At 43.5% G+C, this 18,651-nt stretch overlaps 1 protein-coding gene across 3 annotated transcripts in view; it reads right to left on the reverse strand.

The window, feature by feature from the left end:
* Nucleotides 1-18,651, reverse strand: part of CDC123 (cell division cycle 123) — an 84,009-nt gene that overhangs the window by 52,068 nt on the left and 13,290 nt on the right. For 2 of the 3 annotated variants that reach the window (XM_070428428.1, XM_070428418.1), the window contains exons 2-4: nt 16,961-17,032; nt 4,024-4,081; nt 3,357-3,389 (exon numbers count right to left, since the gene is read on the reverse strand). In XM_070428428.1, the coding sequence (XP_070284529.1) occupies nt 3,357-3,389; nt 4,024-4,081; nt 16,961-17,032 (163 nt within the window). The remainder of the gene's footprint in view (nt 1-3,356; nt 3,390-4,023; nt 4,082-16,960; nt 17,033-18,651) is intronic. The other variant, XM_070428423.1, reaches the window with a different exon arrangement.

Raw genomic sequence — 18,651 nt, forward strand, 5'->3', positions numbered from 1 at the left:
ATAAGGCCCGGGGCAGGGGCGGCTGCAGCTGCGGGGGGTCCCCAGCCCTGCCTAACGCCTTGGCCAGAGGCGTTAGGCTGGGCAGGGGCAGCTGCAGCTGGGGGTCCCCACTGCCCGGGCCTCACGCCTCAGCCAGAGGCATAAGGCCCGGGCAGGGGCGGAGCCCACAATGGGGGGGGGGGGGCGGCTGCAGCTGCGGGGGGTCCCCAGCCCAGCCTAAGGCCTTGGCCAGAGGCGTTAGCGAGGCGTTAGGCTGGGCAGGGGCAGCTGCAGCTGGGGGTCCCCACTGCCCGGGCCTCATGCCTCAGCCAGAGGCATGAGGCCCGGGCAGGGGCGGAGCCCACGATTGGGGGGCGGCTGCAGCTGCGGGGGATCCCCTGCCCAGCCTAAAGCCTCGGCCAGAGGCGTTAGGCTGGGCAGGGGCAGCTGCAGCTGGGGGTCCCCACTGCCCGGGCCTCACGCCTCAGCCAGAGGCATAAGGCCCAGGCAGGGGCGGAGCCCACGATCGGGGGGCGGCTGCAGCTGCGGGGGGGGTCCCTTGCCCAGCCTAACGCCTTGGCCAGAGGCGTTAGGCTGGGCAGGGGCAGCTGCAGCTGGGGGTCCCTACTGCCCGGGCCTCACGCCTCAGCCAGAGGCATAAGGCCTGGGCAGGGGCGGAGCCCACAATGGGGGGGGGGGGGGGGGGGCGGCTGCAGCTGCGGGCGGTCCCCAGCCCAGCCTAACGCCTAGGCCAGAGGAGTTAGTGAGGCGTTAGGCTGGGCAGGGGCAGCTGCAGCTGGGGGTCCCCACTGCCGGGGCCTCACGCCTCAGCCAGAGGAGTAAGGCCCAGGCAGGGGTGGAGCCCACATCGCAGGCGGCTGCAACTGGGGGTGTCCCTTGCCCAGGCCTAACGCCTCAGCCAGAGGAGGTGTTAGGCCGGGGCAGGTGCAGCTGCAGCTGGGGGTCCCCGCTGCCCGGGCCCAACGCAGAAGCGTAAGGCCTGGGTAGGGGTGGAGCCCATGATCTTGGGAGGCTGCAGCTGCGGGGGTCCCCTGCCCAGGCCTAATGCCTTGGCCAGAGGCATTAGGCCTGGGCCGGAGCAGTGCCAGTGATCATGGGGAGCAGGGTCACAGTCGCTGATGGTGGGAGCTTGGGGTCCCCTGCCCAGGCCTAATGCCTTGGCCACAGGCGTTAGGCCTGGGAAGGGGTGGAGCAGGAGGTCCCTTGGAGAGCTATGGGTCCCCTGCCCAGGCCTAATGCCTGGGTGAGAGGCATTAGGGCGGAGCAGTCAATTGCAGGGAGCAGGGGCCGAGTTGATGATGGTGGGGAGCTGGGGGTCTCTTGCCCAGGCCTAATGCCTTGGCCAGAGGTGTTAGGCGTGAGCATGGGCAGAGCCAGCGATCGCGAGCAGGGGCGGCGTGGGCGATCGTAGGGAGCTGGGGGTCCCCTGCCCACCCTGATCTGGGACACCGTTCAGGGCAAACCAGCTGGCTCCCACCTGTGCACCAGGCTTCTATCCTATATAATAAAAGGGTAATGTGCACATGCAATTTTTTTCCCCAAATATATTTTATTGATTTTTTACAGAGAGGAAGGGAGAGGGATAGAGAGTTAGAAACATCGATGAGAGAGAAACTTCGATCAGTTGCCTCCTGCACACTCCCTACTGGGGATGTGTACGCAACCAGAGTACATGCCCTTGACGAGAATCAAACCTGAGACCCTTCAGTCCGCAGGCCGATGCTCTATCCACTGAGCCAAACCCGTTAGGGCGGTAATGTGCAAATTGACCCTAACAGCAGAACGACTGGGAATGACTGGTCACTATGACACACACTGACCACCAGGGGGCAGAAGCTCAATGCAGGAGCTGCCCCCTGGTAGTCAGTGCACTCCAACAGGGGGAGCACTGCTCAGCCACAAGCCAGGCTGAAGGCATCACATTGGCGATGGTGGGAGCCTCTCCTGCCTCCTCAGCAGCTCTGTGGATGTTCAACTGCAGCTTTGGCCCATTGGCAAGTGGACATCCCCCAAGGGATGTATCACTGCCAGCTTAGGCACAATCCCCCGGTGAGCAGGCCTAAGCCAGCAGGTGGACATCCCCGGAGGGGTCCCAGACTGCGAGAGGGCACAGGATGGGCTGAGGGACCCCCGAGTGCACAAATTTTTGTGCACGGGGCCTCTAGTATATATATATTAGGCTCTGACCAGGTAGCAAAGATCGTTAGAGCATTGTCCCAATACTAGTACATGAAGGTTGTGGGTTCCATCCATGGTCAGGGCACATACAAGAATACATAGATAAGTGAAAAAACAAATTGATGCCTCTCTCTTTCTCTCCTTTTCCTCCTCTCCTCTCCTCTCCTCTTCTCTCTCTCTCTCCAGACCCTCTTCCTCTGTCTATAAAATCAATTAAAAAATATTTTATGTTACATTTGACAATAATACTCTTACTCTGAAAAATTATAATAAGCTTAATCAACTTTTACATTTTTACACAAGCTACTGATTAATGTCATAAAGTCCTCTACTCTCACTTAAAAGAAATTGTAATGTTTTATGATATTTAAATATATGTGAGTAAGCGAATATAGATTTTCACTTTAATTTAGCTCCCATAGATCTAGACTTGATTCCTTCTTTTAGAACTTAAGAGAAACAAGTCAAAGCATCAATTATGAACGTAAAATATTTCCTTTGTAATCAAAGGGGGAAAGAGCAGGCCATGTTTGCCTACAAGGAGTGATTCAAGTTCTTTTTCAAAATAATACATAATAGCCCTGGCCAGTGTGGCTCAGTTGGTTGCAGCGGAGTCCCATGCACTGAAGGGCTGCAAGTTCGGTTCTCAGTCAGAGCACATACCTGGTTTGTGGGCTCAATCTCTAGTCAGGGCCCTACGGGAAGCAACCAATCAATGTTTCTCTCTCACATCAATGTTTCCCTCTCTTTCTCTCCTTCTCCCTCCCTTTCGCTCTAAAATCAATTTTAAAGAATTTTAATAGCCAGACTGGCATGGGTCAGTGGGTCAGTGTCTACCTATGAATCAGGAGGTCACAGTTCAATTCCTGGTAGGGGTACATGGCTGGGTTGCGGTCTCAGTCCCCAGTGGGGTGCATGCTGGAGGCAGCCAATCAATGATTCTCTCTCATCATTGATGTTTCTCTCTCTCTCCTTCTCCTTTCCTCTCTGAAATCAATAAAAATATATTTTTAAAAACTTTAATAATAAATTTTAAAAATGATAGTAATACATAATAGCCAATAGAAAAACATGACATTTGAAAGGGCGAGTAGATGGGAATTCAGAGGCATGCACTGAAGCCTGATGCAGCTGTGTGATAGTGTGAGGCTGTCCCCAGGCTGGCGCTCTGTTCTTACCGTTAGTGTGGCTGTGTTCTCATCATCTGACCACTGCATGAAGAAGAGAATAGAAAAAAACATTAAATGTAGATAATGTACTGGGCTTCCAAAAAAGCAGTACTCCATGTAAAATTTATATATAAACAGATGACATGTTTTCCTGAACACAAAGTATCTATATATATAAAAAGCCAGCGACCGGAACGCTGTAATGACTGGAACAACCGGTTGCTATGACACTCACTGCGGCCAGCAAACCGGCCTGATCTGGGGTGGGGCTGGCCAGCCAAACTCCTGTGGCCCCTCCCGCAGGCTGGCCCTGCTCCCAATCGGCCTCTCCCACCCCATCAAGGGCGGGACAGCTGGTCAACCCCCGCCACAGCCCCTCCCCCCGGGCCGCCCTACCCCCGATTGCCCCCCCACCCCAATCGGGGGCAAGGCCTGCCAGCAAATAGCCCACGGCCCCTCCTGCCCGGCCCTGATTGGGCCCCAATCAGGGTCAGGTTGGCCAGACCCCACCCATGCACGAATTCATGCACTGGGCCTCTAGTATGTAAATAAAGGTATTAAAGTGAGATTTTCATGTAATTTCTCACTTCAATGAATATATGCTAAGAACTAAAGGTCAGAACTATTTCAGAGATCACTGAAATTAGAACAATCTACAGAATAGAGTAGAACCAACCTGTATTTCTTCTGCCTCATCATCACTGTCTGGCTGAGAACATGTTGGAGGATCTTCCCTAGAAGGACATGAAGCAAAAATTAAGAAAGAAAAAGGCTGTGTACCATGTAGTCAGAATTTCAGGTGAGTATGTAAAAAGCCTTTCAATTGAAGCATAATATTAGGAAAAGTCCACTTTTTGAGACAGAAACTAATAAAAACTAATATAAAATTAATGAGAGTACAACAAAGATGGCAGAATAAAAACTTTCTGCCCACTTTCACAAATCACTTAGAAATAAGGGAAAGAAAGCTCAAAGTCCTCCTCTGGTAACACCAAGAATCATCCACAACTCTTGAGGCCAGTCGTGAGAAAGTGCTGCCAGAGACCAGGAAGGTCAAACGGGATGAAGGAAGACCCAGAGGAAACATGTGAAGAGCTGTTCTGCACAGCTGAGGGAACACCCCTGAGGGGCAAGACTCCTTAGTTTATACAGTGAAAACAGTGTGGACTGGTGTCCAGAATCACCTGAGTCTGGACTGGCAACACAGAGAGGTATGGGGAAGACAGTGAGAAAGAAATACTCAGACACACTCTCTTTGAAGAAGCAGGTATGGGAAGGAGGCGTCTAGTAGCCAATCTCGTTGCCTGGGAGGAAGCAAAGGCTAAAGGAACTCAGAGGGGATAACTCTGCCCTGGACCCTCCTCAATACTAAACTACAAACAACTGGCCTAGGAATAACTCACTCACATAATGGAAACAAATAACAATCAGAATAATAGGCAGCACAGGATCTGTACCAAGAAACTACAAGAAAAGGGAAATGGGGCCTCTGGTTGCCATGGGCATCTATCTACCCCTATGTTCCCCCATGAAACTCCATCAAAATGATAGGAACGATCCCAAGAAGAAAGAGGACCCACAAGAAGACAACTACAGAAGGAAGATGGCAACAAACGTTTGAAAAACAGAAAGCCAAGGGGATAACCCACTAAGCAACAGCTAGAACCTAGAGACCTCTGGACGACAAAACTGCAGCTCTGGGCTATGAATAGGGTTACTTGTGTGAGGTCCATAAAAACGGCAGAAAGACTCACCCAGTCTCCTTAAACTTGCACACCCAAGCAACTCATCCTCCTCCACCCCCATGGCTAAGCAGGTTTATTCTCTGGGGGGAAAATGAACTAAAGAGGCTCACGGATCAGGTCCATAATGGCCCAGAGGAATATGGGAGTGAGATGCTACAATATGATGAGGAGCCATGTGAAAGTCATGCTGAACTCAGAGCCCTAGTTCCCATCCTCCTATCCTACTGTCAGAATGCAGACAGATGAGAAAATTGCCTTCTGCAGAAACTGAAAAACCCAGAGTCTAACTGCTGGCAGTCTTAGTCAACAAGCCCACCAGGTACACAAAGTTTCCAAATGTGTGTGTGTGTGTGTGTGTGTGTGTGTGTCCCTCACTCTTAAATATGAATAGAGGCCTAAAATCATCAGAAAACTGAAGAAAGATTTTTTTTAAAGTTTCTAAAAAAAAAGGTACATGGAAGAAATAAAGACAATAAAGGGACCAAATGAGAAAATATTTTAAATATGATTAATACCCTTAAAGATAAAAGAAGAGCCCTAGCTGGATTGGGTCAGTGGCTAGCGTCAGCCTGTGGACCAAAGGGTCCCGGGTTCAAGTCCAGTCAAGGGCACATACCTTGGTTTCAGGCTCCTCCCGGCTCCGACCTTGGTCAGGGCTCCTGTAGGAGGCAACCAATCAATGTGTTTCTCTCACATTGATATTTCTCTCTGTCTTTCCCTCTCTCTTCCACTCTCCCTAAAAATCAATGGAAAAATATCCTCGGATGAGGATTAACAAAAAAAGAGAAGATATTGCATCCATGAAAAAAATAGGAGGCTATAAGAAAGGAACACAGGACAAGATTGAACTTGTAGAAACTGAAAATTCAAAATAAATGGCAAAGTCAAGGAAATTACCTAGAAATTAGGACAACAAAGAAATAGACAATAGAGAAGAAATAATAAGATACAGAGAATTAATCCAGCAGATCCAACATTTTAGCAACAGGAGTTCCAGAAACAGAAGCAAGAAAATAAGAGAAAATTACAAAAGACATAATATTTTTAAATCTCCCAAAACTGAAAAACGTAAGTCTCCAGATATATATAGCACAATTAATGGAATAAAGGGGCAAAAAACTTAAATAATGTGCCAAGATGCCTACAATAATTCTTCCCATCACGTTAAACAAGCCCTTTTGAAGGATGACTTTGCTATTCTTCCCATGAAGAAATAGCATTTATTTTCCCATCCCTTTAATTTAGACCGGCTTCAAGATTCACTATGACCAAAAGGTAGCACAAGTGACACCATGTAATTCTGAGTCTAGATGTCAAAAAAGTCTTTTCAACTTCCAATCTCACTTTTTACTGAGCCAAGCCACCATACATTCCTGCTGCATAAATGACCTTAGCAAGACCCGCAGGGACCTACCTGCATGTCCAGCGTCAAGAATTACAGAGGCTCTGGGATTTTACCCTATGTGCAAGCTAACAAGTGAGCCTATTTGATTCTTAGCTTTGTGCATCTGGAAATTCAATTCTATAGAATTAAGAAAAGTTTATTAAAATTTAAGAAACTGATATACATTAACCAAAATCACAACAGAGTGATGACTGGTAAACCAACGTGTCAATTTCTTGATTTACAGAGGAGGATATGCCTTTCCCATGATTGCTAACCTAACATTTAATATAATACACTCTTGCCCAGCCTGTGTAGCTCAGTGGTTGAGCACCAGCCTATGAAGCAGGAGGCCAGGTTTCAATTCCCAGTCAGGGCACATGCCCAGGTTGCAGGCTCGATCCCCAGTGGGGGATACATACAGAGGCAGCTGATCAATGATTCTCTCTTATCACTGATGTTTCTCTTTCTCCCCCTCTCCCTTCCTCTCTGAAATCAATAAAAATATTTAAAAATTATATGTATGTACATATATATAATACACTCTTAACAATTTTGGATGGTACCGCTCTTGGTAGCTTCATATTTCTTAACAATGTACTTATACTATTATTTCCTTTTGTTGTTGTTGTTAATCCTCAACCAATGATACTTTTCCATTGATTTTTAGAGAAAGTGGAAGGGAGAGAGATAGACAAGAGAAACAGTGATGTGAGAGAGACACATTGGCTGGTTGCCTCCCACGCACACCCCAATCAGGGCCAAGGATTGAGCCTGCAACTGAGATACGTGCCCTGGACTGGAATCGAACCCAGGACCCTTCAGTATATCCCTTTGACCAGAATCGAACCCAGAACCCTTCAGTCCACAGGCCAACGCTCTATCCACTGAGCCAAATTGGCTAGGGCTACTATTATTTCTTGATATTATCATCACCTTTAATATTATTTCTTGGTAGAGTTGTGAAGGTTCAAAACACAAATGTATCTAACATGTTAATTTTTATAATCGGCATCTACTATTATTCTGCCCTAAGAAAGACAGGTCAGCGAAAGAAAGAACCTGAAACCAAAAAGGGACAATGAGAATTAGGACTTGGAAGCATTATGAGTCAGACCATCTGAGATGCACTCAATTTGTGGGCCCACTTCAGGTTATCACCTCCACTATAAAAACGTCCTGGATCACTCCAGCTTACAGTTATCATTTAAACTAAAAAGAAAAAAGAAAATAAACTGCTTATCAGAATACTGGATGCTTTTATTTTAAAAAAACAACAAAACCCCACAACTACTTATATCTTTGACTTCACTACTAACTAAGCGTGGACTCCCAAGATAGAATGTCCCACCTATCTCATTATTCCAGTAGCACACTCAGCACCCACCTCTAGGAGATACCCAATAATGTGCAATGAAAATGAATCACTGTCTCCACCAGAAATGCAAGTGACCAGCCCCCTTTCCCACACCCACTGTGAGCAATGATAATCAAACCAAACATTCTCCTTCCCTGAACCCTGGAAGCAGCCTCAACACATCACTCTAAGAAACCATTACCAGTAGATCAGAGTTGGCAAACAAGATAAATCTTATCACCATCAGTTTACACTATTCGTTTGACTGAGTGCAGGCCACCATGGAAAAGAGTTAAGTAACCACGTTCATTCATTCACTCACTCAACAAATATTTCCTGAGCACAGACTGTGCTGAGTTATAAATGTAAATAAGACACGCTGAAGAGCGTTCAGCCAGGGGTGAAAGGAATGTCCTGTATTCGGAGGTGATGGGACAGGAGACATGAAGAATCAGGAGCTAAAGCAGCCAACAACCATTTCCTCACTTCTCTGCTAATAAAAACTCCAACCTGTTCAGATATCAAGTGCCTCTGTGCCTCATGGACTTCCCCCCACTCACACAGTGACTACAGACCAGTCCCACCAATCATGGTTATTCCAACTCCTTGCCAAAGAGGGACCAAACCCTGACCAACAGTTGCTAGAGACCCCTGAGAAAGTTCACCCTGCTTTTAAAAAGGGACATGAGACAGGATCTCATTTATTCTTACCTTTGGATATGGTAGTGTGAGAACATGATGTCTGAAGCTACTACAGCAACTTGGACTTCAGAAAGGAAAATCAAGAAATTCAGAGAAGCTAATTTCTAGTCCTAACATCACTGAAGTACTATACTTTTCCATAACTGCCATGCCTTCCAGCTTATCCTATATAATAAAAGCCTAATATGCTAAGTGTCCGCTCGTCCGGTCGTTAGTTCAACCAATCAAAGCATAATATGCTAATGATATGCTAAGGCCGCTCAACCACTCGCTATGACATGCACTGACCACCAGGGGGCAGACAGTTGACAGGTCGACCAGTCGCTATGATGTGCACCTACCACCAGGGGGCAGAGAGTCGACCAGTTGCTATGACGTGCACTGACCACCAGGGGGACTCCAGCTGGTAGGTTAGCTTGCTGCTGGGGTCCAGCCGATAGGGACTGAGCGAGATGGGCCGGACATGCCCTGTAGCCCTCCGGTGGTCCCCCCATGGCTGGCCAACCTCCCATGTCCCTCCCTGGCCCCGATCGTGCACTAGTGGGGTCCCTCAGCCTGGCCTGTGCCCTCTCGCAATCCGAGACCCCTCACAGGATGTCGGAGAGTCGGTTTTGGCCCAACGGCAAAACGACTGGGTGATGAGGGTACCAGCAGAGTCGGGTTTTGGTAAGAGCCCCCTTCTGGCTTGCAGATGGCCACCTTCTTGGTGTCCGACACAGGAGAAGGAGCTAAGAGCTCCGTGTGATCTTTTATAAGAATGCTAATGGGAGAAACCAAGATGGCGGCATAGGTTAACGCAGGAGTTTGCTGCCTCGAACAACCACTTCAAAAATACAACTAAAAGACGGAACGGACATCATCCAGAACCACAGGAAGGCTGGCTGAGTGGAAGTTCTACAACTAGGAGGAACCGAGAATCAGAGGAGGCGCAGTGCTGAAGTAAAATACTAAGGTGCGGAGTGTGCGCGGCCCAGGCTGGTGGCTGAGGGCATGGTTGTCTGTTTCAATCCAGAGGGAGCCTCAGACTCTGAGCTCCAGATCCGGGCGAGTCTCTAGGGACCCAGACTCAAACGGGAGAAGCAGGACTGTCTGGCTACGGTCCCTCCGAGGTTTGCAGTGGTTGCTGGGACAGAGAGGCAGAGCCCCTGGGGACGGACTGAGAGCAGTCATAACTGCTCCCTCCTCCGCCCTGTTGATCCCCTGCGACCCGCCCCGCGCAAGCCCTGCACAGAGCCATTTGCCGGATAGCCTCAGGCAAAGGCTAGATTAGCACCTCCCTAGAGGACACAAGTTCTCCCACTGCAAACACAGCTGATTCTCATAGCCAGTCGGCCTGGAGGTCAAATCCCTCTAGTATTAACTACAACAATCAAGGCTTAACTGCAACAAGACTGCGCACAAAGACCACTAGGGGGTGCACCAAGAAAGCGTAAAAAATGCGGAGACAAAGAAACAGGACAAAACTATCAAGGGAGGATATTGAGTTCAGAACCACACTTTTGAGGTCTCTCAAGAGGCTTCTAGAGTCTGTCGATAAACTTGATGAGATGTACAAGAAATCTAATGAGACCCTCGATGGTGTGATAAAGGACCAACTAGAAAGTAAGCATACACTGGCTGAAATAAAGAATATTATACAGACTCCCAACAGCAGACCAGAGGAGCACAAGAATCAAGTCAAAGATTTGAAATGCGAAGAAGCGAGAAACACCCAACCGGAAAAGCAAAATGAAAAAGAACCCAAAAATACGAAGATAGTGTAAGGAGCCTCTGGGACAGCTTCAAACGCACCAACATCAGAATTATAGGGGTACCAGAAGATGAGAGACAGCAAGATATTGAAAACCTATTTGAAGAAATAATGACAGAAAACTTCCCCCACCTGGTGAAAGAAATAGACTTACAGGTCCAGGAAGCACAGAGAACCCCAAACAAAAGGAATCCAAAGAGGACCACACCAAGACACATCATCATTAAAATGCCAAGAGCAAAAGACAAAGAGAGAATCTTAAAAGCAGCAAGAGAAAGAAACTCAGTTACCTACAAGGGAATACCCATACGACTGTCAGCTGATTTCTCAACAGAAACTTTGCAGGCCAGAAGGGACTGGCAAGAAATATTCAAAGTGATGAATAGCAAGAACCTACAACCAAGATTACTTTATCCAGCAAAGCTATCATTCAGAATTGAAGGTCAGATAAAGAGCTTCGCAGACAAGGAAAAGCTAAAGGAGTTCATCACCACCAAACCAGTATTATATGAAATGCTGAAAGGTATCCTTTAAGAAGAGGAAGAAGAAGAAAAAGGTAAAGATACAAATTATGAACAACAAATATGCATCTATCAACAAGTGAATCTAAGAATCAAGTGAATAAATAATCTGATGTACAGAATGAACTGGTGATTATAATAGAATCAGGGACATAGAAAGGGAATGGACTGACTATTCTTGGGGGGAAAAGGGGTGTGGGAGATGCGGGAAGAGACTGGACAAAAATTGTGCACCTATGGATGAGGACAGTGGGTGGGGAGTGATGGCGGAGGGTGGGGTGGGAGCTGGAAGGAGGGGAGTTATGGGGGGAAAAAAAGAGGAACAAATGTAATAATCTGAACAATAAAGATTTAATAAAAAAATAAAGAATGCTAATGATGTGCACTGACCACCAGGGGGCAGATGCTCAATGCAGGAGCTGCCCCCTGGTGGTCAGTGCGCTCCCACAGGGGGAGCGCCACTGAGCCAGAAGCCAGGCTCAGCGCTGAGGGCTCCCGGACTGTGAGAGGGCGCAGGCTGGGCCGAGGGACCCCACTCCGAGTGCACGAATTTCGTGCACTGGGCCTCTAGTAGTTATATGAAATAACATACTGGCCTCACTGTTTAAGCCATTTTTAAAGATGGATGTCTTAGCCCAGTGATTCTCAAAGTGGGCCCTACCGCCCCCTGGTGGGCGCTGCAGCGATCCAGGGGGGCGGTGTTGGCCACAGGTGCATTTGTTTTAACTTTTTTTGTATTACCTTTCTATTCTGAGTTCAATAAATAGTTTCATAATTTCAAACTTCAATGTTTCTAATTTACACCTTTCTTTACTATATTTTACGAAAAAGGTAGAAACATTAATACATATATCTTTCTGTTTAATTGCTATTAAAATTTTTTAAAAAATTAATTTCCAGGGGGTGCTGAGTAATATTTTTTCTGGAAAGGGGGCGGTAGGCCAAATAAGTTTGGGAACCACTGTCAGCCTGTTCAGGCTACTATGACAAAATAACATAGATGGGATAGTTTGCCAACAGAAATTTATTTCTCAGTTATGGAGGGTGGAAATCCAAGATGAGGGTGCCAGCAGGGTCGGGTTCTGGTAACAGCCCCCTTCTGGCTTGCAGATGGCCACCTTCTTGGTGTCCGACACAGGAAAAGGAGCTAAGAGCTCTGTGTGATCTTTTATAAGAATGCTAATCCTAGTCATGAGGAGTCCACCCTCATGATACTGGTATAATCACCTCCCAAACACCATACCTCCTAATACCTAATATCTTTGGGGGTTAAGATTTAAATATATGAATTTGGGGGTCATACAAGCATTTGAATCATAGCAAATATTCTATTACTTGCAACCAAAATCATCCCAATTGACACATGGAGCAAACATAGAGGGCACTGTGTGTCAGGTGAAAGAGAATAGGTAAGAGTTTGCAAAAAAAACCACACTTATTTCATGGGAGCTGAAACTGAAGAAATTATACTCAGAGACTTTTTCTGCCTTTTATTTTCTATGTAACAAATAACTTGGAAGCTTAGAGGAAAGCATTCAATTAGGAATTTTACTTTCTGGAACAAGGTACTCTACTACACTAGAGTTAAGAGCATAAACTGGTACAACAGTGAAAGCTATTGGGCTATACTGGCCAAGAGTCTTAAACATTTTTATAACCTTAGATCTATAATTAGAGTCTAGGATTCTTAATGTACAGAAATAATCGTAAATGCAAACAATGTTTTATACAAAAATGTTTGTGTTTTTTTGTTTTTTGTTTTAATATATTTTTATTGATTTCAGAGGGGGAGGGAGAGGGAGAGAGATAGAAACATCAATGATCAGAGAGAATCATTGATCAGCTGCCTCCTGCACGCCCCCTACTGGGAATCAAGCTTGCAACCTAGGCATGTGCCCTTGACCACAATCAAACCCAGCAGGCCAACACTCTATCCACTGAGCCAAAACTGCGAGGGCCAAAAATGTTTGTTGAAGAATTATTTTTCAGTAAGGAAAAGTTGTAAATGACCTAAATATCCAACAACTATGAAATTAGGTCAATTACAGCAAATGCCTATACATGAAAATCTTGCAGTTGTTAGAAATAATGCCATTTTTAAAGCACAGAGAAAATTTATGCTATGGTGGTCAATGAAAAAAGTAATATGAAACTATATAGTATGTAGCACGCCCACCACTTAGGCTATAAAGTGTATTTAAAAAGACTAGGAAAAAAATGTGCCAAAATTTGAACAGTATTTGTTTTCAGAAAGTGGAATTATGGGTGATTTTTCTCTGCTCCTTCATTCTTCTATGCAGTTGTCAAGTTTACTACAATGACAAGTATTACTTCTATAATTAAAAAAGAAAGTTAGGGGCATATTTTACAAATGATATAATTCTAAGCATTCATTTTGCTCCTCCTTTCCATGTTTCAGAATTAATCTTACATAAAAAAAAGTTAAGACATACACATTCCCAGTCTATGCTTAAAAGAAAAAGAAGAAAAAGATGCCTAATGAATATATCTCAATATCTAGAAATAACTTACTGGCCTACTCACAATAAAAAGACTATTCAATAATTCTAGTTCATTAACACCAGTTTATTTATTTGTAACTATACACCAAGCATGTCAAACTCACAGCCCACAATGAATATTTCTGCAGCCATGCCAATATAACGGTGTGAGCAGTTATTTACAATTATGAAAGGAAATAAGTCTCCTGTCAGATCCAAAATTACTGACATTCACCTTGGGTCAGTTTTGAAAGTAATCACTGTGAACAAGATTTTCCCTGAAGTAGGAAAGATACTAGCGGAGAAGAGACGACAAGTGTCAGGAAGAAAACATTAATTTTACCATTGCTCTTATTCTTTTTTTTATACTATACTTTTCTAAATAAACCTACGTTTCTATGAAAATTGAAGTTTGTGTTTTTTTGCGGCCCACATAAACTTAAACCTTGTTTATTTGGCCCGTGTTAGTCTTTGAGTTTGACATACTTGCTATACACTATATCCCTTGATTCAGGGATATATTTCATATAATGGAGCTAAAATGTTCATATAGGAAAAGATGCAGCTGTGGTCTTCTATAAATAATACTTTTAACACACACACTCATTCAAAAAACAATTACTATCTGAACTCAGGGAGATAAAAAGATTAGTGTAGCAAGGAACATACTGAGAGGGACACATACCTAAGCCCACATGCAAAACACAAACCGAGTTTTAAAAAGACATGTTTGAAAAAAGCTACTCAGTGATAAAACGCAACTTAGATGAATCTCAAAAGCATTATATTGAATTAAAGAAGCCAGCCCTAGCTGATTTGGCTGAATGGATAAAGCGCCTGCCTGCGGACCAAAGGTCCCAGGTTCAATTCTAGTCAAGTTTATGGACTCCAGTTGCAGGCTCCTCCCATGCAGGAGACAACCAATCGATGTTTCTCTCTGTTTTTCCCTCTCTCTTCCACTCTCCCTAAAAATCAATGGAAAAATATCCTCGGGTAAGGATTAACAAAAAATACAAAGAAAGAAGCCAGAGACACACAAAAATACTATGATTCCATTTATATGAAGTTCTAGAACTGACAAAACTAAGCTATGGAGATAAAAATCAGACCAGTGTTTGCCTGGGTGGGAAAATGGAGGTAGGCAGGAAAGACCAAAAAGAGATACAACGGACTTTCTGGGGAATGGAAATGGTCAATATTTTCAACGGAGTGGTGGTGAAACAGTTGTACATATTTACCGAAACTCATCAAATTATACATTCAAGATCTGTGTATTTTACTGTAAACGTACCTCATATAAATTATACCTATAACTTTCAAATTTGTTATTAATCCTCATCCAAGAATATTTTTTACATTGATCTTTAGGGAGAATGAGAGGGAGAGGGAGGGAGAGAGGGAAAAAAGAGGGGGGGAGAGGAAGAGAGAGAGAGAGAGAAAGAGAGAGGAACATTGATGTGAACATCGATTAGTTGCCTCCTGCATGCACCCCAACCAGGGCCAGGGATCAGAACCTGCAACCCAGTACGTGCCCTTGACCGGAAATCGAACCCTCGACCCTTTGATGCATGGGCTGACACCCTAACCACTGAACAACACTGGCCAGGGCTAATTTTCAAGTTTTTAACTATAAAAGTAATACAATCTAATATTACTACATTTTTGCCCTAACTGGTTTGGCTCAGTGGATAGAGCATCGGCCCATGGATTGAAGAGTCCTGGGTTCGATTCCAGTCAAGTCCATGTACCTTGGTTGCAGGTTCAATCCCCAGTAAGGGGTGTGTAGGAGGCAGCTGATAGATGTTTCTCTCTCATTGATGTTTCTAACTCTCTATTCTTCTCCCTTCCTCTCTGTAAAGTCAATAAAAATATTTTTTGAAAATAAAAAATAAATAAAATTACTACATTTTTCAAATCAAAGGCTCAAAAAACACTGCTTTTCTCAGTCTGAGCAAATGACATCTCATTCATCAAGTTAGTTGTTCAAACAAAAATTCTTGCCACTTCCTTCTCCATCACTGAGTTCTGAAGGTTGCAAGAAGTGAAAGTCAAATCCATTCACTTCTCTCCACTTCAAAGTAACCCTCTTAGATCAAGCCACTATCAGCTCTCACTTGGTCTAATGCAGTATCAGGTTCCTAACTGGTCTTCAAGTTCCACACAGTAACCAGTCATTGTTCACAAAATGAAATCTGCCAAAGCACTTTCTTGCTCAAAGAACTCAATAACCGAGTTCTCAATAAATTCTAGGATCTTTAACATAACTCCCACACACATACCTCAACCTGAACCCTAACCATCACTCCCATTTCAGCAACTGAGGCTCCCACCACCTGACCCTCTCTTATTAGTTTCCTGCAGGTGAATATCTTTCGCGCCTCAGAGCCCTCCTTAATGCTATTCCCTCAACCTGGAAGATTCTTCCCCCCACCACTCAACTGACTACCTTCTACCCAAACTTCCTTTCTCAGAGGCTCATAAATTACTTCTTCAGGGAATTCCCTGACCCTCCCTGCAATCCTCAGCCCCACTCCCACCCCCAGTAACTTAATATTTCAGTGGCCTCCCCATTTCCTTCACAGCACTTATCACAATTTTCACATATATTTACTGGCGTGTTTGTTTAATGATCAGACTAAAATTAATGCTAACAAGAGCAGTCAGTATTTCTTAAGAACATACAATATACTAGGCATTGGGCTAAACATTTTACATAGTATCGGTTTTTATCTCTGCCACAACCCTATGAGGTTACTTCTCTGACATCAGTCGCCCATTCACAGAAGAGAAATCTAAGGCACAGAGAACTATCAGTTTTACATGATGAAAAATGTTCTGGAGATGGGTGGTGGTGATGGTTGCACAACAATAAAATGTACTTAACACCAATGAACTGTACACTTTAAAATAATTATAGAAAATTTTGTTATGTGTATTTGAGTACAATAAAACAAAACTTTTAATAATTCTAAGGGAAAATTATTTCCAACCTACAATTCTAAAAAAAAAAAAAAGGTCCAGCAAGGGTTAGTATTAGGCTACTATAGAAAGGAAAGTGAGGGATGAGCACTAAAATAACATGATTTCTGAGCAGAGACCTGAATGAACACATGGAACATCATTAAATTGTATAATACTTAAACTACTTCAAGTTTACACTAAAAAGACTAAAGCATGGTAACTTCTTCCTTTTACAATTAGAGGAACTACATGAACAGAGAAGCATTGAGGTGGAGTCATGGTGGGTTAACTATGGGAAACAAAAGGCTAAGTACTTAAAAATGATACACCCTAGTAAAACTTTCTGTTTGCAATGAACAATGAATCTCTTATCTTAAAATAAGTGAAGAATCTCAAAGGGTAATAACATGCCCTCTCTGCCCCACCACCAGTCCTCCCCATCCCCATTTCCTAAAGGCAGAGAGGAAGGAATTGCCCATTTTCATAAACAGTAATTATTAGAGAAGTACCCAATTTTGAGAATCTTATTAATTGAGCATTGACAAAAAAACAAAGGATCAAAATCAACACATAATTTTAGCTAGAAAAAAGGGGGAGAGAAGGGTGCATTTTATATGGCAATGGCTGAGATTTAATCAGTACAACATTCCTAAATGATAAAAGTATTAAAAATGGTTTCTGATATACTTTACCTTCCTGAAACCACCAGAGTTCCATCATCAAGTAAATAATCCTTCACATTCTGAGGAAGTGGAAGAATGACACTAAAAAAAATAAAAATGCATATACCAAAAAAGGCATTATTTAAAAAGGCCAACCATAAGCAGAAAGAAAAAATTTCCAAACTCAATTTTTAAATTACTTGTTCCCATTATACAACTATGAAGTGGAAAATGTTAATGATGTACATTTGGTGGCGGCAGACTAGAAATTAGAATGTGAATAAATATTTTGGTAAGCTAAATTAGGTTCATAAAGTTACTACAATTATCTTTGTGATAAAGACAAAAGTCAGCCAAATCCAAAGAAGCAAGCTGAAATCACAGTATGAAAGCAACAAACCCAAAAGAATTCTTCGTGAGTACAATGATGATATGCCTCTAGGGAATTAGAGACAAGAGATAATTGCAGCAACACAACACGGGAAGTACAGCAAACAAGTCAGAAAAGGAACAGCATCTGGCCACCTTCTAGGAGAGAGGCCAGAAGTGGACTTAAGCTTCTGGAAACCGTTCTTTGGCTGGCAATGAGCACATAAGCCTGAGAATACATGTGATGTGTGGATGCTTTTGTGGCATCCTACTTAAGTGATCACCGGAGCAATAAAGCTCTTTAACTGGCCATCCTTTAGTTTCATTTGTTCAGGTCATCATAACTAAGGATGGCAAAGCCATACTTGAAGTCACTTAAAAAACTCATGGGATCATTTGTTTTTTCTTCGGTAATAATAAATCACAAAAAAAATCCTGCTGGATACCTACAGTTAATGTTATTACTTTGATCATAAGGCATATATATATATATATATATATCCAGTCAGGGCAGCCTTCGCTCATGGGTGCTGGCACCCAAAGTGCACATTCCTTCTCTCTATATATAAAGTAAACGAGATTATGTCCTGCTTACTTTCAGAAAGTCAATAGAATATCATGAACTTATAATACACTTCATTTATTTACAGAATAATTTTTGGCACATTACAATGGTTTTTGTGCAAAGAAAAAATTATTTCATGGACTACTTCAGTTTTAAAAATTAGTATCTGATTTATCAAAGTTACAATTTCACATTCAAAAGCCTAGCTCTTCAGGCTTTTATAAAAAAGGTTCAATTAACAAATCTTATTAATGTATTTATAAACCTGCTAAATTTTAACCAATTTCAAGTGAGCCTCTGAAACTTAAAGGTTGCTTTAAAAAATGTAACTCTATTACAAAAATATATACAGTAGGTACTCGGGTTATGTCGGAGATCCGTTCCTTCGGCGCCACATAACGTGATTTTCGCCGTAAGTCGGAACCCACCTACATAAGCACCTACGTCACTCACATGGAGCACATACACAGCAGTAATGAAGTGAAACAGTAAAAAAAAATTTAAAAGAAAGATAACAATTCCTGACCTTTACTTGTGGTAAATAAATAATAAAAAACATAAAGCACATATGTACATACGTCGAAATGACGGAACTTTTTTTTTTTTAAATAAATAAATGGGAGATAGTGACGTAACCACGAAACGATGTACATCGAGTCCGACGTAACCCGAGGACTGTCTGTATTTCATTTTCTTTTTAAATACAGGGGTGGGCAAAGTAGGTTTACAGTTGTAATACAAATAAATAATATAATAGTTGATAAATAAATAATAGTGGTTAGAGCAT

This window comes from Myotis yumanensis, unplaced genomic scaffold (assembly GCF_028538775.1).
Source record: "Myotis yumanensis isolate MYYU_CA2020_CCGP unplaced genomic scaffold, mMyoYum1.0.hap1 SCAF_1, whole genome shotgun sequence".
Classification (NCBI taxonomy): Eukaryota; Metazoa; Chordata; class Mammalia; order Chiroptera; family Vespertilionidae; genus Myotis; species Myotis yumanensis.